We start from the raw sequence: 21920 nt of genomic DNA on the forward strand, positions 1-21920 counted from the left end.
AGCAACATAATTGTATATATAATGTGATCCAAATATCAAGAATGGTGGTGAAAGGATTCACCAAACCGCCCGAGCTGATCGCGGATAGCTCAGTATGCATGAGGCCAATTATAAACACTACCATGTAGTCCTGTGGTACACCGGCTTGCTTATCAATAGGGAAGTGCCGGTTCGAATCGCGGTACCGTATTTGCACCAATGAGTTATTAAGTTTTTACTACCGTCTGTGTTGTGAGCCGTATTGACGGCTCACCAGTCCTATCACGTTGGTCTAATAGAACACTCGGTGAGGTGTATGCGGGTGGTATTTAGTTCATCTTGAACTTACCTCTGGCTACCCCAACTGGGATATAGTCGTGAACTTATGTTATTTTAATGACAGAGTATAATACCTACGTAATAACGTATGTTTTTATAATGCGTCATAGTAAAATGTTATTAATTAAATCATATCAATATATTAATTAATCTCGTTAGAAATACACATATTTATAACAGGCCAGTGTTGATAAAATGTTCAAATTTGTGGTTGTGTTTTGTATACTGGTTGTGAATTTCACTTCGTGCGAAATTTGTAAGTAGCATCTACTTATTACTTATATCGACCCGCCCCGACTTCGCTCGGGTGCAATGCTAAGGAAAAAATGAAATTATTTACGACATCACATTAAAAACCTCAAAAACATCAGTATTTCTCCACCATTTAATGGATGTTATAATACATATAAACCTTCCTCTTGAATCACTCTATCTATTAAAAAAATTGCATCAAAATCCATTGCGTAGTTTTAAAGATTTAAGCGTACATAGGGATATAGGGACAGAAAAAACGACTTTGTTTTATACTATGTAGTGATTTTACCGGTCATGTCGCTACCGATGCCGTGATAGCTCAGTTGGAAGCCAATAATAAACCAATCATCATCACTAATTTAAGAGCCATGCTCTTGTCGGTGTAGCATTCTCCATTCTTGTCTATCAAAGACCAATTCCTTCACCTGCTTAAAAGACACGACGTTCGCTTTCTCTTTAATCTATTCCATGTAAGCTCTTCTTGGTCTAAGGGAAAAGAGTAAGGGAAAACAGGCAAATATTGAGAGTTATTGAGGACAGAAGAGGTAAGATGATTGGACACTTAATAAGACACGACGTATTTATTAAAAAAACATCATAGATAGGAAGCTACAAGGAAAGAGAGGAAGGGGAAAAAACCAATAAACCAATGATTTTCGAATTTGTTTTTGAATTCATATTTAGATCATAAATGATTATCACTTTCTTAACTGTGAAGGAAAATGTAATATCTTCAATTAAACTTGATTTTAAAGAAATCTTGCTTTTTTATTGGGAAACATCATTGAGATACAAATATGTACAGGGTGTAAGTGACATCGTAACAAATACTGAGGGATATGATTCAGCTCATTATTCTGAGTTAATATTGTAATGCCGTATTTCTTTCAGCCTGCTAATTAGTTACAGGGGACCCATTTTATAGCTGGGGTTTTATTACACCTTTTCTTATTTTAAATGCTTAACGAATGACCAGTGGCCTTGAATCTCTGAAATGTACCCTTAGGATTTAAAAAGTTCAAATACCTATTCATATTATTTACAATAATAATTTATAGCAGATCAATATTTATGTTTTCATGGTTTTATGAGGAATAAATTCTAGTAAAACCTACTTCTCACTTTTATTTCATTTACATTCCACCTCATTAAATAGAAAACATTATACAATATTAAGTGGAATTGTACAGAATTGAAATTAATTTAAAAAACAAAAAATATCAATCAATCAATCAATCAATAATACTTTATTGCACAACAACATATATAAAGGACATAAACATACAAATAAAACATAAGCACAATAGGCGGCCTTATTGCTAAACAGCAATTTCTGCCAGGCAACCTTAGGGTGAAAGAAGATTATTCATTGGAGCACGGGCTGGTGCAATAAACATATAATGAAACCAACATAACAAAAACAAAAAAAAAGAATAATAAATAATATATACTTATTTAAAGAAATAACATAAAAAAATATAAATATCATGAATTTTGCGACGGAAAATTCGAATGGTAGCGTTGACAGCGACTTTCCGAACGGCGTCTCTCGCTACGGCGAGTCTCTTTACGGCGAGTGGCCGTATTTTCCCTCTACGTCGAGCGAGTTTTGATGTTATTGTACAGTTATGGTAAAAACTGTTATGCTGTTTTCTTATACTTTTCAGTTCGTTGTTTTTATATAAGTAGTAGTGTTAGACCTATTCTTTTTATTTATGATTTGGTTTAACACGTTGAATGCCTGACTAAAATTCATAGTCTAGACGAGTGAGTTGCGGGACAGATGTCAAATGATAGACACTGGTGTTTGACATCTCGGAAAAGAATGAGAAGGTCGCATTCTCCTTAAGCGGCCTATTATTTTTTAGTTATTTCCAGACAATATTCACAAAAAGTCTCTACGATTTTTGGACAAGTCCCACTTTTTTGGCGTGGCCCCAGGGGTAAATCCATCGCCGGGCATATGGTGTCCGTCATGGCGTCCAACGTGTTAAATAGATTCCACTTGATATTTAACTCAGAATAACGGTCTGGATCATCCCCTTCAGTATTCGTTATGATGTCTCTAACACCCTGTATATAAACTATTTATGTAACCATTGTTATTGTTTTACAGCATGGCGAACATTCCAGCATTTGTCCAGGGTCATGGATTCCAGAAATTACACATGTGATGAGGAACATCGAGATTTGATGCAGAAGCGCATCGCCAAACAAGACCCCTGCAGTCACACTCGATGCCTTGACAACAAAATAGTTACATTTAAGTAAGCATATTACAGAACAGCCTCCGTAGTTTAGTGGTTAGAGCGCTCACGATCTGGAGGTCCGGGTTCGATTCCCGATGGGGACATTGTCGAAATCACTTTGTGAGACTGTCCTTTGTTTGGTAAGGACTTTTCAAGCTTGAATCACCTGATTGTCCGAAAAAGTAAGATGATTCCGTGCTTCGTGGGCACGTTAAGCCGTTGGTCCCGGCTATTAGCCGGTAAAACACCTCCATCGCACCCAGGTACAGCGTGGTGGAGTATGCTCCCGTCCGGTTGATTGAGGGAGGGCTTGTGCCCAGCAGTGGGACGTATATAGGCTGTTGTGTGTGGGCGTAACTCATAACATAGCATCGCACCTAAGAGCGGCCAAGATGCCACATTTGGAAATACCTAGAGGAGGCATATATCTTATTTTATTTTTGTCTTTTCTATTATTTTGGATATGTCTTAGAACAGCCTGACGAATGTATCGATGTCGCTAACGTCGGATAACCATTAGTAACTCTTCAAGTAAATAATAATAGAGTAATGTAAAAGTCAGTAAATAAAGGCTACTTTTATTTATTTTATTTTATAGCATCACGCCTATATGCCCCGAAGGGGTAGGCAGAGGCAAAATACACACTCACTCCTCGCCAGCTATTATGCCAATAACCGGGCACATTCCTATCAACCATAGGCCTAAACTAAATTTTACACTCAAGATTACAATTTTTTTTTTTGACGTGACTTATTGTAGATTTGCCGCTGATGGCATTAACTACTTAGCCGGACAAATGGGGAGCGCTGAAGGCTCTCACCCGGTACAACGTTAATGTCAAGATAACAAAAGATAGATTGGTAGATTACTTACAGAAGGCTTAGGCCTAAATTGGATATTGAAAACTGAAGACAAGGGTTTGGCCTATTTTGATCGTGAATTTCGAATAAGTCATGGCTGTATGGTCCTCAGATCTTTGGCTGCCTTATATGCGAGTAGGGCGATTTAAATAACAACAACAAACATAATCAAATTATTTGTCTGAGTCATAATCTGATTGTCAGAAAACCACATTCACTTTCCATCGGTAATTATTTAAAAAAATCGACCTTGTTACTAGTGCACTCTGCTCATAATTTCTTTGACGTCACACACACAGTGTGACGTGTAACGCTCATACGATTGAAGACTAAAGTAACACCGAGGGGGTGAGGAGAAGAGAGCCATATAGAACGGCCTCTATACGTAGACATCATCATCACCAGCCCATTAACGTCCCCACTGCTGGGGCACGGGCCTTCCCTATGGATGGATAGGGAGATCGGGCCTTAAACCACCACGCGGGCCCAGTGCGGATTGGTGGTTATTAACGACTGCTAATGCAGCCGGGACCAACGGCTTAACGTGCCTTCCGAAGCACGGAGGAGCTCGAGATGAAATCTTTTTTTTTATTTTATGGTCACCCATCCTAAGACCGGCCTTTGCGAAAGTTGCTTAACTTCAACAATCGCAGACCGAGCGCGTTTACCGCTGCGCCACCGAGCTCCTCTATACGTAGTATTATTCCTTATTCTATGCCTGTGCTTAACTTTCAGATGTGGGGAAATCAAGAAAGCTTATCCGCCGTGTAGATACGCCGTTGACGGAGATAACCCTTTCCCCAACTGTTGTTTACGGATCGAATGTCCTCCTTACTATAAAGCTTTGGACGCGTATATCTACACCTTAACGTTGATCCAGACCAATGGAGAGGCCACGCTGGATCAAGGCACACTCTACTCCGATATAGACGTCTCTTACGGTGGTAGTTTTCAACCCTTCTTTAGGAATAAGTGCTATATATTTCTCTTTGTCACTTGGCTTGTTTTGTGTATTGGATAAAATAAAATTAGACTAATGTTTTATAGATAAAGTTGTTTTATGCGGACGAGTAATCGTTTAGAAGCACCTCATAAGCACTTTGTGATATGTCCCCACTGGAATTCGAACGCGGGGCCTCCGGATCGAGCCGAACGCTCAACCACTAGACCACTGAGGCTGTCACTGTCATTAAAGTTTGGCTTGAATAGAATGAAAGCAGGACAGAGATATAAACAAACGTAGGTAAGAGCAGTAAATAGTAGTGCGTATGAGACATACCAGGAAGTGTACTAATCTGACAGCTGTCATTGTAATCAATTCGTATTTAATTATAATTAAAGCACATAATAACGGGTTCTTACCGCGTTTAAATGGGGATATGAGACTCCCGATATTTCGACACTGTTGCAAGTGCCATGATCACGGGATGACTGATGAGATTGGAGTGGAGTAGGTAGATCCCGTTATTATGTGCTTTAATTATGATAATAACCGCGTAAACTTAAAACATCGTATTTAATTAATGAAGTATATGGGGTGGAACCCATGATATTAAGGCTCTAGACAGACGGACCGCATTTCAACTGCAATCCGACTGCCAAATTGCAGTTCCGATGCAGTTTGAATGCCGTTGACACGACTGCAATAGAACTGCAAACCAAACGGGCAGTCAGATTGCAGTTCAATTGCAGTCGGCGTGCAGTCATGTCAACTGCATTGAAACGAACTGCAATTTGCGGTTGGCTTGCAGTTGAAATGCGGTCCGTCTGTCTAGAGCCTAAACTACAGTAAATACCTACTTACAACACCATATTTGATTTATTCATTTAAGTATACTTTATGATGATAAAAAGGGTTGATGGGGTTGGTAATCCACTTCACAACCCACACGATAGAAGACATACTTTATTAGACTTTCATAAATATATTTTTTATCCCACATACCACCTCGTGAGAGTCGACATCACCTTGTGAGACTGTCCTTTGTTTGGCTGAAATACTTGATTGTCGGAAAAAGTAAGTCCCGTTCTTCAGAAGGCGCGTGGATACCCCGGATGACTGAGGGGAGACCTGTGCCCAGGCCTATGAGTTTATAGGCTATTTATGTTTTGTTTATATAGTCACAACAGTTTTCAAATAACACAACAGAGTAAAAAAATCAAAATCGTATATTCCTTTTTCAACTTAAAAATTAATTACATAACTTGAGAAAATATCATCTTCCAATATAATGACAATAATGGCTTTGCAATAAATAGTAGAAAAAAACTAAATTCACTAATTTTCTTGACGTCTCGCTAAATAACGATTTAAAACGCAATAACCTATATTTGCCATAAATCATTGATTTTTACACCTTATGTATTATACTGCGGACTATATCAACACAGTATACCACCACTACTAGTACCACCATCAGTCGCACCACCGGTATCACCACAAGTAGCACCACCGGTAGCACCACCAGTATCGCCACCAGTAGCACCACCGGTAGCACCACAAGTAGCACCACCAGTAGCACCACAAGTAGCACCACCAGTATCACCACCGGTGGCACCATCAGTCGCACTACCAGTACCGCCACCAGTAGCACCACCGGTGACACCACCGGTATCACCACCAGTAGCACCACCGGTAGCACCATCAGTCGCACCACCGGTAACACCACCAGTAGTATTACAAGTAGTAGTATTTCTACACAGTGTTGATACTTGATACACAACAAGTTTAACAGTATATAAACTTCATAGAAATAATTATTTATTCACTGTCGTTTTCCGATAGAGTATTACATCTTAGTCCACAATAAAATAAAACTATAAAATGATACTGTTGTTAGAAAATAATGTTTTAAAAAGTATCGTAAAACCAACAACGCAAGTATCATTTAATAGATACAAAATTCTGCTAACTTCTCCGTCACATTAATACAATAGTAAAACTAAGATAAATGCGTACGAACCATAATTAGGTACCTATGTTACAGGCTGTATACCATTGCGGGTCACTGTCTGTATTATAAGACAAACACCTTCCAACTTTATTTCAAAACTCGATAAAAAAATGTATTCTATCCGGTATTCTTTATTTTTGAAAAGTTTCCTCGTTTTAACGACTGCACAATAATAATATGAAACGCCATAATGATACCACGACAATTATCATTGAAGACCAAGATCACTCTCAAGATTTGTCATTGGCACATCGCTAGCCGCGGAAGCCAGAAGAAAAAAAAATGTATTGGGTGTTGTTTTATTCGCTGATACATTTCAAAATTAACAGCTGTTGCCAATCATCTGTCCCTTTCCTTTTCAGAGAATAAGTATAACTTGTTGGAATTAGCACTTTTGGCGACATTTATTTTAAATTAACAGCTGTAAAGTAGCGCCATCTTTGCTTACGCTTAGTGAGTTTTAGAACTGTCAAAATAAACAAAAAATAAGTTGGCAGTATTTAAAAATTAAAAAAAATAACTTTCAAACTTTTTAAAGAAGTCTTATTATACAGCCAGTTACCCTGTCTTTTAGAACGCCATTTCAAAATTGATTTCTAACACTTATTAGGAACGATCCCTTTCACTGTGTCAGTTGATTTCAACTTATAGAATAATTAATAGAAATAGAAAGAAAAAGAAAGATAAGGATTAAAAAAATATTTTGGTGGAAAACTGAAGATTTCCTCCACCAACCAGCAGTGGAGCACTGTGGTGGAGTACGCTGTAGCCCCTCAGATTGATGGAGGCTAGTAGGCCGTTAGACTGATTGTCATAGTCATAAATTCGCCAAGAACAATAACCAAGATATCGGTTTACAGCATATCAAAGAAAAAAATAATTTAAAAAAAAGGTATTGTTAAATTGTATTGTAACAGACACTAACTAATTTTATTTTACTCTGACAGGTCCTAATCTAAAAAACTAAGTGAATGAGTACTGTCTTTGCAGAGTTCACCATCTCCCAAGCATTATCCCGTTTCTCACAGTATCCGCTTACCTAAGCACTGTCGCATGGTGACACTGCGCACTCTTTGCAGAGTTATTACACTAAAATAAAATTATGTGTTGTCCACCACAATCGGTACCAAAATACCTTATTTTTAGCAGAGTATAGTGATGTTTATGCCTATATAAGGAAGATTGTAGGTAAGGCCTTTGCCCAAAAATGGGGCAATGAAAAATATAAAAACAAAATATAGAAAAAAGGTGTCATGTTATTGTTTGAACAGTTAAGATATGGAGATAAACTGAAGTATATTCACCGTCGCTATGTATTATATTATAATGAGAGTCAACATAATTCTTTGAGCAATGTAAAGTAGCAGCATTCGTTTACAAATTCACAACTTTAGTTGCAGCCACGATGGTTAGCTGTTTGTCGCAAATGTAGTTACATTATTTGTATCAAATAAATAATACCAATATTGTGTAAAAAAGTGAAAAGATGAATTGGACACTTAAGTCCGACAAACAGTTATATGAAATAAGTCGGTTTTGGGCCGCGGGCATAGAATAAAGAATAAAACTACGTATAGAACGCCAACTCCAATTGGGTAGATTTCTAGGTCAAAGATAAATTATGAAATTCTGATTACTAATTAAAGACGAAAAAGAAAAATGTAATAATGCGACATTTCGTCACGTTTTTCTGTGACGTCTCAGGTTGTCTTTTCATACAATTTGCATAGGAATTTCGAATTGACGTTTAGTAAAAAGTAACTGATTTGACTAGTTGGAAACTAGCCTATTTATAGCGTCGAGCTAGATTTACCTCACTCCTCCGGGTCTTACTTTAGTCTAAATGGCCGTAAGCTGTTAAGGAGTGAGAGACAGCGCGCACAGACTATCTCGCTCGCACTTACGCGGTAAGGCGACACGTTAAGAATGAGATTTTCGTATGGAATGTCCGGGGTGTGGCGCGAGCTAAGTCAATTAAGCTTCTCTGATCCCTTTCCATACAAATTAATTTAATACCAGTGGTCGCCATATACTATACTATATTTTTACTATTTATTTCACCATGGAGTAACTAGATATCGCGAAATAACTGCCATCTAGCGACGGTGTATCGTATCATTATGAACACTTTGAGAGTTAGTAGAAAAACTCGCCACCGGCGCTGCATTTACGCGCCTTTTGGCGGCAATGTTCCTAGTATGTCGAGAGAGGGTTTTACGTAGTATATTAATTACTCTATGTAGCAACTATTTGAAGATACTGTATGCCTTCGTCACTTCCTCAAGACAATTTGAATCTTTACACATATACATTGACAGACCTAATTCCTCGTTTCATACTACAAGTACAAAACTTAACAAACATTTGTGCCAAAAGGCAAATTTTGTAAATTACATAGAAATTACCCAAAACTGGGTTTATTAAAATGAACACCACCTTGTCACAACGTTAAGATGTAGCAGCCAATACTTTGTTACCGATTTCGTTCTAGATTTAATTAGTTTATCTTAGAAATAACTGGTTATAACTAGCTTTTCTGTAAAAAAACCGAACTTCATTCAAATCTTCAGGTTAGGCAAGCAGACCCTGTGAAAAAGGGATGCTAGGGAGACGATGAACTTGCTGTAACTAGTTATAACCAGTTATATCTTGGTACTAATATTCTCTTAAGATTGAGACAGTAACGACTAACATTAAAATTTAGAATTTAGAAGATATTTCATTACAAACATGCAGTTCATATATCAATTTACGAAATAGTACACCATTCATACAATTAATCTTAAGCTATATAAAAGTAAAATGATAATGATATATGACAATATATCGGTTATAAAATAAATTATAAAGTAAACTTCTTTAAAAAGAATTTGAACGTTTCTTGTAGCATAATTCAAAACGTTTTGATTTTCTGATTTAGATGATTCTTTCTACAAAAAGAAATTAAATACACATTACATTCTATACATACACATAATCCGGACACAACACAAGAATGTTTGATACACAATAAAACTTACATACAAAATTCGTACAACCTTTCTTATTCCATACAATATTTCACACATTCCATACAATTTACAATAAGGCGATCGTACAGTCCTTCCGATAGTCAGTGCTTTATAAAATGATTGTGATCGTGGTATAAGAAAACCAGGTATGCTCAAAAGTGACAGCTAACATTTCAAGGTTAGCCGACATTTTGTAACAAATAAATTATCCACGACCGTTTTTTATTTACTTTGAAAGGCAATTTTGAACTTATAGTGAAAGATTTACTTACAGTTTTTATGTTTTTTTTATATAATATGCGTCAAGTAATAGTAATTAAGTACGTTAGTCGGTAATTCGCTTAATTTTCAATAATAAAATTTAAATCCTTGAAATGTTGGAGATACCAATTTAATGGTAACACTTATGTAACACTTACGTCATCAAACGGCTAGCAATGGCGGCTTTTCATAGGATTGAGCATACCTGGTTTTATTATACCATGATTGTGATAATATTCGATGATTTGTGCTCGTAAAAAGTATAAAATTCTAATTATTTGATATGCACAGCTCAAAAATTTGTCTTTTAATGCTGTCACGAAAATTACGACCTACATTTAATAAACATACAGACAAAAACTACACGCCCATACTCCCCGTAAGGGTGGGCAGAGCCACAAGTCAAAAGACTCGAAGATACACGTGATATAGCCCTAAGATTGTACAAGACAATATTAATATCAAAGGTTGGAGATGAAATAGGAAAGTATATCCTACTCGCTCATATCTTTAATAAAGAAAGAGAGAAAGAAACAGATGAATGAAAAATCACAACTTTGCATTTGAGTCTTCGCACTAAAAACATCAACTCTAAATAAAACAGGGGGTCCAAACGGCCACATTGAAGCAATTCGTCTAACAAGAAATATTGTAATTTGACATTTGCACATAATACAGTGTTAGTGACATTGTAACGCTTTGACATTGGCAGAATCATCGTTTATAAACGATGCAGCCATAAACATTTTTTTTGTTAAATTTGCCCCGAGAAGGAGCAGGCAAAGGAACATAGCCATACAGCCTGTTCATATGGTAGCTATAAACAACAAGAAATGAAGTGACATCGAATACTGACCGGGATGATTCTGAGTTAATATCAAGTGGAATTTTCCGTACTTACACCCCATACAACTACATATGAGTATTTACTTCCTGTATAACAGAAAGTGCGCAATGTCAACGAATGTTAAATAGCAATATTGCTTTTCAACACGAATTGCTTCCTGTGGTCTTTTAAATCCCTCAGATCTAATCACAACTTGTAAAATTCGAGTAAAATTTTGTTTATAATCAGGTCCCAAAATTGTAGTCAAATTGGGATTGCACAACAAATATAGTGGAATTATTACTAAATACAACCGTTACTTGGAGCGTGCACTGTATAAAACATTGTCTTCATAACAATATTTAGTGTCACGACGGAAAATCTATAAAACCGTACAAAGAGATTTTTATCTAACATGCCTCATTTTTTTCTCCTTGTAACACCGTTTCCGTCTGGCAAAAAAATTAGAATATGTTTATGTGTGTTGTGGTTTATCCGAAATAAACGATTTAATTATTAATAATAATATTGGTGCCTCTGACGCACACCAACTTAACCTAATTTTAGTTTGACAGCTGTTAAGCTAGTGCCGTCCTTCTCTTGCAATAGGTGCAAGAAAGAGACAAAGCTAGTTTTACAAAGTTAGTTTTTAGTCCTGTCAAAATTAAGTTGGCGGTTGCCCGAATCGGCATTGTTTTTTGAATATGTTATTTTGTTTCAGACAGGCTTTATGTCACAAAGTCGTTGCTTGTCTAAGCTGGAAAAACAACGTTTAGTTCAAAATATGCAACCTGTGTTGCCATTATTTTATTTAATATTTTACTATTTTTTGCCAAACTGTGAGAATGGAATTGTCGAAAAACGCTACGTCCTCTACACCCTGTAGATAAAAAAAATGGCAGTGAACACTTAATATTACGTATAGCAATATAATCATTAATAACATATGGAGATTTCAATATTCGAGCTTATGGCCACTATAACAGATATTAGGAATACGCAGACGCCAAGTCTACAACACTACACTATCTTACAACTAATATCAAAGGCATTTTACAAGTCTAGTAACATTCGAGACGATATAGCTGCCTCTACCAACCAATACCAATATTCACAGTTCGACCAATCACAAGCGACGTGGCGTGATAATCCCCGCTTCTGATTGGTCGCCCGTCAAGTCATATTATACAAGTACTCTTGTAAATGCATATACCAAGTCGCTTCCCCAGTTAATATAAGGCGTCTCTAAAGGCCTGAATTTCTATACAATTATTGATTAATTTCGATCTGTAATTTCCTACATAAACTTAACCAATATGAGCGTCTTGATTTTACGTCATACACAACCAATCAGGGGTGCCAACATGATTTAAAAAAATAACGTAAGTTTTGTCTGTGATTTCAGCTGAACATAAAGAATATTAGTGATCGGTTAAAAAACTTGTTCTTTTTTTAAATATAACGCCCAATCACTCAATCACCGATGGCCGGTCAATCCAGTAGTGGAACACATTCCCCAATCAATGGTTCACAACATTGAGATCAATAATATGTAGTACAGCACAAACAAAGCAGATTTGTGAAGTTTACAGGATTGAAGGCTCATTTGAAGGCGAAAAAGTAATATAGGAAATAGATAAGTCGTTCGTGAATTACTTCATATAAGCATTATGTATCTGAAGAGATGTAGTTTGGAGACGCGTTGTCAAACGGGAAGGACGGCGACGCTGGGTGGAGGTGGCGGCGCCGGCTGTCACGCGCGCGGACCCGCCTTCTCGCCCAGGCGCTTGGCTAGCTCCGATATTAGCTCCCTGGAACGATTGAACAAAGAATATTAGCGGCCATTTTGTTTTTTCGCCATTTTGATTTTTTGTCACTGGCGATAGAATTAGGTAGCAAGTCAAAGATAAATTATGTAACACTGATTACCAAATAAAGACGAAAAATATTTCAACAAACAAACTTAACTTATTTAGAAGATTTAACTTGTTTTGTAAGGTGTTCTTTTTTTTTCTTAAATTGGGTAGTTTCCTAGGTCAAAGATAAATTATGAAATTCTGATTACTAGGATTACTAAGAAAGACAGATCTAAAGGTGACTAAAAATGTTTTCTATTGGCTATTCAAACTGTTTTAACGTATTCATGAATTTTAATAAAGGAACATGTAATAATAAGTGCGAAATTTTGTCACGTTTTTCTATGACATCACAGGTTGCTTTTTCACACAAATTCCATAGTAATTTCGTGTTTTGACGTTTAGTAAAAAGTAACTGATTGGACTAGTTGGAAAGTACCCATTGTGTCTGGAAATTCGGTCTTACGGGGATACGTTGTTAACATACCGGTATATGAGCGGGTCCATATTCCTGGCCAGCATGTACAGCAGCCACCAGTCCCCGATGTCGGTGCGGCGCGAGACCACCACAGCTGTCTCCATGGCCAGGGTGCGTGAGCGCGCGTGGAGGAGTCGCGGGCGCACGGACGGCACGAAGATTATCACCAGTCTGTGGACGAAGATATATATGTTTAACAGAGATATTATATTAAAAAAAGTGCTGCTTCTGTCGAAAACTAAATTTTAAAATAAAAACTACTACTGCCTACATACATACATAAACTCACGCCTATTTCCCACCGGGATAAGCAGAGACTAGAATTCCATTTGCTTCGATCCTGACACACTTGTCTCGCTTCCTTCACATTCATCAATCGCTTCATACACGCACGCCGGCTCAGAGTAGATCGTATTAAACCTTTTCTAAGGACATCTCCAATTTGGTCAATGTAAGTCTTTCTCGTAGTGGGTAGCTCACTGGGACGGGCTAACCTATAAAATACTACTTAGGTTCTATGACGACCTTGTGACGTAGCGAGTAGGCGCCGCTACTTCAAAAGCGCACCCCTGATGCCGGGCAGCAGCGGTATCAATACTGGTTGGAGGCCGAGGAAATGAATTCTGGTAGGGCTCATAGTAGGACATGCATCGTCTCCACCACACACATGAAAAACAGACAAATGCTCAATTGCCCGCAATAAGCGAGGATCTCTCCCAACAAGTTTGGTTATATAAGCAAAATGCGAGCACATGAACGTCGGAGCAGTCGCCGTAGCCGACATCGGCTGCATCATATCATGATCTTCTCCATCATCATCTAACAGGAATCTCGGTGAGGTGAGGGCACAGTTCATCTTCCGATGGCTGTACCTCTGGCTACCCCAATTGCGATACAGCCGTGAGCTTAAGTTACATTATGTCATAATATCATAAACTGCCTATATACGTCCCACTGCTGGGCACAGGCCTCCCCTCAATCAACCGGAGGGGGTATGGAGCATACACCACCACGCTGCTCCACTGCGGGTTGGTGGAGGTGTTTTTTACGGCTAATAGCCGGGACCAACGGCTTAACGTGCCCTCCGAAGCACGGAATCATCTTACTTTTTCAGACAATCAGGTGATTCAAGCCTGAAAAGTCCTTACCAAACAAAGGACAGTCTCACAAAGTGATTTCGACAATGTCCCCATCGGGAATCGAACCCGGACCTCCAGATCGTGAGCCTAACGCTCTAACCACTAGACCACGGAGGCTGTTACTCCATCATCATCTAACAGGAAGCTCGGTGAGGTGAGGGCACAGTTCATCTTCCGATGGATGTACCTCTGGCTACCCCAATTGGGATACAGCCGTGAGCTTAAGTTACATTATGTTAACAAACAAAAACTTGAACGCCTTATCAAAGTTATGTAGCAAAACTGTACAGTCGTATCGCCGTCTACAGCGGTCGATGGTTTTTGTTTGTAGATAATAAACTCTTAAAATATTTATCTTACACAATAAATTACACATTAACCATCTGTGCAGGAATGCCATTTACGGTTTTTTCCAAACAAATATAATTTACTTCCATAATGTTTTTTGAACATTACAATCACCAGAACTATTAAAACTAGTCAAAAATCAACAAAATTATCAGAACAAGTATATTTAGTTATCTCTAAAGTATTTTTGTCAGCTGTTTAGCACTTGACTAAACAACTAAACAAGTAAGCCCATTACTTAATTACTTACACATTATTAGTAACATTTCTACAATGATAAAGATTTCCACCACATTCCACTCTGGTTGGCTATTAGTTATCATCATCACTAATTTCAGAACCACGATCTTGTCGGTGTGGCATTCTCCATGCTACTTTTTTAGGGAAAAATAGGGCAGTGGTTTCCATCTTGCCTTCCGCCCAATAAATATAGTACGCTTGTTGAAATCCTCTAGCTTCTTCTTCTTCTATCGTGTGGATTGAGAGGTACATTACCAACCTCATCAACCCTGGTGTCAGGGTTATTATTGAGCCGCCAAAGGCCCCTGACATGGCTCATGTAACGACTACTTACTTACATCATTAAGTAGTAAGATAAGATAAGATAAGATAAGATAATTATTTATTGCATTCCTGATGTTTTACAAAGGTCTTAAAAATAAAAGAAAGTACAAACAGGAACCCTGTAAGGGCACTACAACAGCTTAAAATTTAAAGAAAAAAATAGTAAAGATCATGTTAAAAAATAAAATAAGAATAAAAGATAGCTACATTTACAATTATCAGTATTTCATAGATTCGTTAAAAAACTCATGCAGCGTATAGAATGCTTTTTCAGTTAAGTATTTTTTTAACGACAATTTAAAGAGATGTATTTGGTCTATTTCAGTTATGAATTTAGGTAATTTATTATATATTCTAACGGACATTGAGTGAGGGCCGGAATCTACAAATTTTAGATGGGAAGGGAGTTTGGCCAGTGCGTTGCGAGGTCTTAAATTATTTGGTCGAGTATATTGGGGGAACATGTTCATGTTATTCCTAACGAAAATACACATTTCGAGTATGTAGAGTGACGTTAAGGTTTCGATTCCATATTTAATAAAAAATGGTTTACAGCTGGTCCTTTGTCCTATATTAGCTAGAATTCTTATACATTTTTTTTGTAGTATAAATAAATCATTTGCATCCGTACTATTGCCCCAAAGAGTTATACCATAGCGGAGCCAACTGTGCGCATAAGCATGGTATGCACAGGTTGCTGTTTGCAGGTCTGTGGATCTTTTCAATTCATACAATGCATAGATAAAACTGGATAACTTAGTTGATATCTTGTTGATATGGCCTTTCCAATTCAAGTGTGTATCTATATTGATGCCCAACAATGAATATGTATTTACACATTCCAGTATTGTATTATTAAATGTATAATTTATGTTTAAAGAGCTATGCTGGTATGGCCTAAACTGTATAATTTTTGTTTTTGTGGTCTTGTAACCAATTTCTTAATTTAATTAGGTTTGAATCTAATACTGTTTGTAGCTCTAAATTATTTTTACAAGAGAATATTAATGATATGTCGTCTGCAAATAGTATGGATGGTGTATGTATGATTTTAGGCAAGTCATTAATGTAAATCAAAAACAATATGCATCCGAGTACGCTGCCTTGGGGTATAGATTTCGTTAATTTTAATTTATTAGATCTGATTTTGCTTATTTCTCCAGAATCAAAGTTATGGTACTCAATTTCTACATATTGAATGCGGTTTTGGAGGTATGATTCGAACCATTTGTAACAAGTCCCCCTTATACCTATATCGTGTAGTTTATTTAAAAGTATTTCATATATGACACGGTCATAAGCTTTGCTCATGTCCAACAGTACTCCCACAGCGCAAAATTTATCATTTATTACTTTGAGTACTTCATTCATATATTTGTAGACAGCTGTTGAAGTAGAGCGGCCCTTCCGAAAACCATATTGATTTTCATTGAAAATATTGTACTTCTCGCAAAAAATATATAGTCTTCTTTGCATCGCAGATTCTAGAATTTTAGAGAAAGTTGTCAAGAGTGCTATCGGACGGTAATTGTTGCTATCATTTTTTACACCCTTCTTAAATAAAGGTTTGACGATAGAAATCTTGAGCGCATCCGGGACAACTCCTTCCAAGAAGGATTGATTTATCAGATATGAAAGAGGAGTGGCAAATTCAAAAGCGCATTCCTTCACTAATATTGGTGGAATATCGTCATATCCATGACTGCGTTTATTTTTCAATGAATTAATTATCTTACATATCTCTATAGGATCAGTTGGAGTAACGAATAATGAGTTAGTTATACGATCCTGCACTGGGCGGCCAAGAGGATGTGGAGTGTGTGGTGGGGGGTTGCCAGTTGATGTGAAAAAAGTATTGAAATGATTTGAGATTATGTATGGATTTTCTGTTAGTGTATTGTTTATAATTATATTTATGTTATTCTTAATTTTATTATTTACTTTGTTTGTTTTCTCTTTAACTACCTGCCACATTGCTTTCATCATGTTATCGGATTTTTTAATGAAGTTTTTGTAATATAGCCTTTTTGATTTAGCCACTGTTCTTTTCAAGGTTTTTTCATATTTCTTATAATAATTAGTTAAAATTTGATTGTCAGTTTGTGACACGAACATTTTAAATAGACGTTTATTTCTACACGATATTTTCAATCCTCTCGTTAACCAGCTTTTTTTATGCATTTTTTTAAGTATTAATGTTTGCTTCGGGATATTTTTTTCAAGTAGATATTGTATTTTTTGATGAAATTTATTAAAGTTACGATTTACATCATTGTTAGGGTGTATTATTTCATTCCAATTTATTGTATTAAGATCTCGCTTAAATTGGTTTATGTTTTGTTTGCTATAGACTCTTTTTTTTGTATATAATTTCTTGATTTCTTGTACTTTTGTAGTAGGTACAGTAACTAGTACGCCTTTGTGATCCGAAAAGCCAAAGTCTTTTACTAAGGTATTGACATTGGTAGTATGCATATTACTGAATACTAAATCTATGCATTTTGTAGTAGTAGTTGTTACTCTAGTAGCTTCTGTGACCTGTTGTTTATAGTTAAAAGATTTCATGATATTTAATAGTTTTTTAGATTCGGAGTTAATTAAAGTATTAACATTGAAGTCTCCACCTATAATAATGTTTTTTTGTGTATCTTTTTTTAAGAGTAGCTGCAAGAGTTTAGTTAATGAATCGTAGAACAGATCGGCTTCTCTATTATATTCTGGCCAATATAAAACAATTAAAATCTGATTAGTTTTAGGAAATTCAATAGCAGTAATTTCAAATACAAGTTCTATTGACATACTTGTGATGTCGCGTCGCTCTTTATACTCTAATCCTTCCCTAACCATGATGCATACACCACCTCCATCATGCTTTGCTCTACAATAGTATGATGCCAATCCAAAATCTTCAATTTGTAATAGGTTTATCTTCCGTGGTGACATCCAGGTTTCCGTTACACATAGTACTTGTATATCTTGTTCTTCTTTCGTTGTAAACTCTACCAAATGGATTTTATTATATATGCTTTGTATATTTTGGAACAGTATAGTGAAGTCAGACGCGAAAAAAATTGTTTCCAGCTGTTGGTGTATCCCGTACATTATTTATAATAATTCCATTAGTATCGGTCGTTTGAGATATATTGGCAGATATTAGCTTTTCATCAATACATTGCAGGATGCATTTCATTCCAATTTTCTTCAAGATACCGGTTTTCGCAGAGAACACATCGTATGACAGTACAGAGTTCGAGTCAAAAAAGTAACCATATTCATTGTAGTATATGTCGCTGTGTAGGAGTTTGTTAAATATTTCGACTCTAGAATTGAATACATTAGTTCCACATCTGTACACTGGTGCTACTATTATTATATTGGTATGAGACAAAGGTTGTAGTTTTACTTTAATGTTCTCGACTATCTGGCTATAATTTTGCGATGTGTTAAAATCTGTATGACCAACAATAATAATACAGTAGTCATTTTTTGTAAAGTTTTTCAATTTTTTATCAATGTCTATTAATAGGGTTTCTATACCAACATTAGGTGTAACATAATGGCATCTGTTAAACCTTTTATATATATCAGCATTGTGTATTAACTGTGTAATCTCGTGTTTCTTATTATTTGATATCATACATAGTTTCATGTCTTTGCTTTCTTCGATTTTTCCTTGTATTTGTTGGGTTTCAGGAGCGGATGTTTTTTGTTGTAGGATAAATTCTGGGATATTGCTATTATCTATACCCTTATGGACTTCATTATCTTCTGGGAAGCTGTTACTTCTGGTCAATGTTGGTAGTTTCATGGGGTCTCTTTGTTTTTCTTTTCTTGCAGATGTCTCGTGTCGATGTTTAATCTGTCTTCTATTTAGTGTCTCTGTCTTCATAGGTATGTTCGTTTTTAAGCTCTTTAGTAATTGAATTTGCTTTTCCTTAGTTGCTAATTGTTTTTTCAGTGCGCCTATTTCCGATCTAAGATTTTGTTTTTCGATATCGGCGCTTTGAATTTCGGCGGTAAGCACAGAGTTCTTTTCTTTCAAATTCTCTAATTCAATACATTGTGTATTCCCAACTGGAGATTCACCTTCGTCCGAGTCGACCGATAAGGACTGGTATGAATTATCCGTGGATACGTTAATTATATGTTTAACATTTCTTGTTCTCTGAGTTACGTTATTTAAGGGTGTCGAGTGGGGCGATGAAAAAGGTGTGCCCGTCGGTGAGGTAAAGGGATGAGACGTTTTGAGCTCATCCGTTATAGGATGAACAGTCAATTTGCAGTCTGGACACAGCCATGAAACATCGTATTTTTGTGCTTTATTGCTATATTCAGCTTTAGAAATTTGTAAGCAATCATAATGGTATCGTTTATTGCATACGCAACAAGTAAGTCTATCTCCTATATATGGCCGCTTATTACATATGCAGCAGTTCACTGTAGCCATCTTGCGGTATTTTTTTGAACCTGTTCTTCTTAATTCGATGACATAAATCTTAGATAAAAATTTTAAACGAAAAAAAGTTCAATAAATAATTAATGCTTCCTCTGTGATTCGATCCAGGGACGTCTGAACCGACGACTGCTTTTCAAGTGAGTGCATTCAACCGCTAGGCAATCTGATCGCTAGAACATTATGCGAAACTATCGATCCCTTTTCTCAGCCATTTGAGATTTTTTGTACGTCTATTGGCGGTTATTTCGATACCCACTTTGAATTTTAGCGTCACTAATATTGAGAGAATTTATTAATATTTTTATTATTCTAATCACATATTTTTCACTTCTACACTGCACTGTTTACATTTTGTTATGCACCCATATTGTTTAAAAGCATTTGATAAGTCATTTAAAGAAGTAAACAACTAGGTAATAACTGTTTTCTATTAAGCTTATTATTAGAATATTCACTTGTCTATTCGACTGGATAACACTAATCATGAGAATTTATAATATTCTAAGCACGTTTTGAACTATTATAACTATTATATTATTATAATTAGGATTTATTTTTTATACACAATTTAAATACAGAGCTTTTAAAATTGAGCGTGTACGCAACGGTGGCCTGGTGGGTCAGTAACCGGGACCAACGGCTTAACGTGCCTTCCGAAGCACGGATCATCTTACTTTTTGGACAATCAGGTGATCAGCCTGTAATGTCCTAACCAAACTAGGGATCACAAAGTGATTTTTGTGATATGTCCCCACCGGGATTCGAACCCGGGACCTCCGGATCGTGAGCCCAACGCTCAACCACTGGACCACAGAGGTCGTCTAGCTAGGAAAGGGTCAAAGGGATCTGACATAAAACTAAGTAATTTGCAGCCATTTCTGCTTTATTCCATGAAGGTGGGGGGGGGGGATAAAAGGTAGCCCTTGGTAACGTATGTAAACATGACAATGAAACCGAAAGTTTGCCAAAACCAGCATTGGCTGGAAGCCAGAAGTGAACTCTTGCCTTCCATCCCTCAGTACTCTCGTCTGATGGCGCCCAGAGTAGTCTATTTCAAAGTCCTGCTAGGACTCCTGTCCTCCACCATTGAATAGTACTTACTGCTATGGCTCTTAAATTAGTGATGACTAGGGTATCTTTACTCGACTGTTTTTAAACGAACCCTTCCCAGTTAATTCCTCTACAATTATAATCCAATATAACAGTACAGTGCTTCTATTTTTTTTTTCTTCTCTCGTGTGAGTTTTGAGACCAATAATGAACTCTGGTAAAGTAGCAGCAGTAGTATATAAAGCGAAGGTTGGTGGTAGGGCTGGCAGAGGAAGACCTAGAAGGACAGTCCTAGTACATTATCCAAATTGGAAATGTCCTCAGAAAGGATTCAGTACGATCTACTCTGAACCGGCGTGCGTGTCTCAAACGATTGATGAATGTGGAGAAGTGAGTTAGGATCAAATGGAATTCCATAGTCTCTGCTTACCCCGGTGGAAAATAGGCGTGAGTTTAAGTTATGTATGTATGTATCAACCCTGGTGTCAAGGCACGGGCCCTAACCAATGATTTTCGAATTCATGTTTGAATCATAAATGAATATCACGTGCTCAGCGGTGAACACCCTAACGTGTATTGGGCTGGCTTTCCCTTCGCAGACCTTCCAAAGGTCAGATAGACAGTCGCTCCTGTAAAAACCGCGGCGGTCAAATCTTCACGTTAGGTAAGCGGACCACGTGAAAAATGGGATAACGCTAGAGAGATGAATCTTTAATTAAAATACCTGTATATGACGAGCAGCACCAAGACCACAGCCAGTATGATGTACCAGAACCAGAGGAAGATGTAGGTCTTCTCGTTGACGATGTTCAGCGGCAGGATGCAGAGGCTGTCGTGTGTTTGAATGGTGCCCGACGCGCCGAACTTGTGGAACGTACACTTCGTTATGCGCGGGAATATGTAGATCATCGGATCGTATCTGCAAATTTGAAAGAATGCCGAATAAGACAAAAGTATGGAATAGAACATAATTTTAAAAATACTCAATAAAACATGAATTTTGCGGTGGAAAATTCCAATTGATATCAACTCAGAATCATGATCTGAATGCTGCTCCTTGAAGGCAATACTGAGGTATTCGTTACGGTGTCACTAGCACCCATAAGTACCCGCTACCTTTACGTACTTGGTGTAAGTGACATCGTAACGAACTAACTGACCCCGTAGAGTAAGGAATAATACTACGGTAGTACGTATAGAATACCCCGCTCCCCACCAGCGTTTGAGCTAGGTTTACCTCACCGCCCCTCGAACATAGTTCAGACTTGAATCATAATTGGTAGTATCGTATGGT

The 21920-nt window shown here is 37.0% G+C and overlaps 3 protein-coding genes across 4 annotated transcripts in view; 2 read left to right on the forward strand and 1 right to left on the reverse strand.

The window, feature by feature from the left end:
- Positions 1–21920, forward strand: part of LOC126382225 (tRNA (adenine(58)-N(1))-methyltransferase non-catalytic subunit TRM6) — a 460488-nt gene that overhangs the window by 274852 nt on the left and 163716 nt on the right. The gene's annotated exons all lie outside the window — the stretch shown is intronic.
- Positions 454–4735, forward strand: LOC126382246 (uncharacterized). The gene is made up of 3 exons (XM_050032053.1): positions 454–574; positions 2690–2840; positions 4419–4735. The coding sequence occupies exons 1-3, from the start codon at positions 514–516 to the stop codon at positions 4702–4704; spliced, it is 498 nt and encodes a 165-aa protein (XP_049888010.1). The 5' UTR covers positions 454–513; the 3' UTR covers positions 4705–4735.
- Positions 5835–21920, reverse strand: part of LOC126382231 (innexin inx1-like) — a 77258-nt gene continuing 61172 nt past the window's right edge. The window contains exons 6-8 of the mRNA XM_050032032.1: positions 21351–21545; positions 13079–13240; positions 5835–12546 (exon numbers count right to left, since the gene is read on the reverse strand). Of these exons, the coding sequence (XP_049887989.1) occupies positions 12489–12546; positions 13079–13240; positions 21351–21545 (415 nt within the window). The 3' untranslated portion in view covers positions 5835–12488. The remainder of the gene's footprint in view (positions 12547–13078; positions 13241–21350; positions 21546–21920) is intronic.

This window comes from Pectinophora gossypiella, chromosome 3 (genome assembly GCF_024362695.1).
Source record: "Pectinophora gossypiella chromosome 3, ilPecGoss1.1, whole genome shotgun sequence".
NCBI lineage: Eukaryota > Metazoa > Arthropoda > Insecta > Lepidoptera > Gelechiidae > Pectinophora > Pectinophora gossypiella.

Bases quoted from the DNA above. Each gene is read 5' to 3' on its own strand.
- LOC126382246 (XM_050032053.1), top strand. From the start codon at position 514: ATGTTCAAATTTGTGGTTGTGTTTTGTATACTGGTTGTGAATTTCACT. The intron at 575-2,689 runs GTAAGTAGCATC...ATTGTTTTACAG, and splicing joins TTTCACTTCGTGCGAAATTT to CATGGCGAACATTCCAGCAT. The intron at 2,841-4,418 runs GTAAGCATATTA...CTTAACTTTCAG, and splicing joins AACAAAATAGTTACATTTAA to ATGTGGGGAAATCAAGAAAG.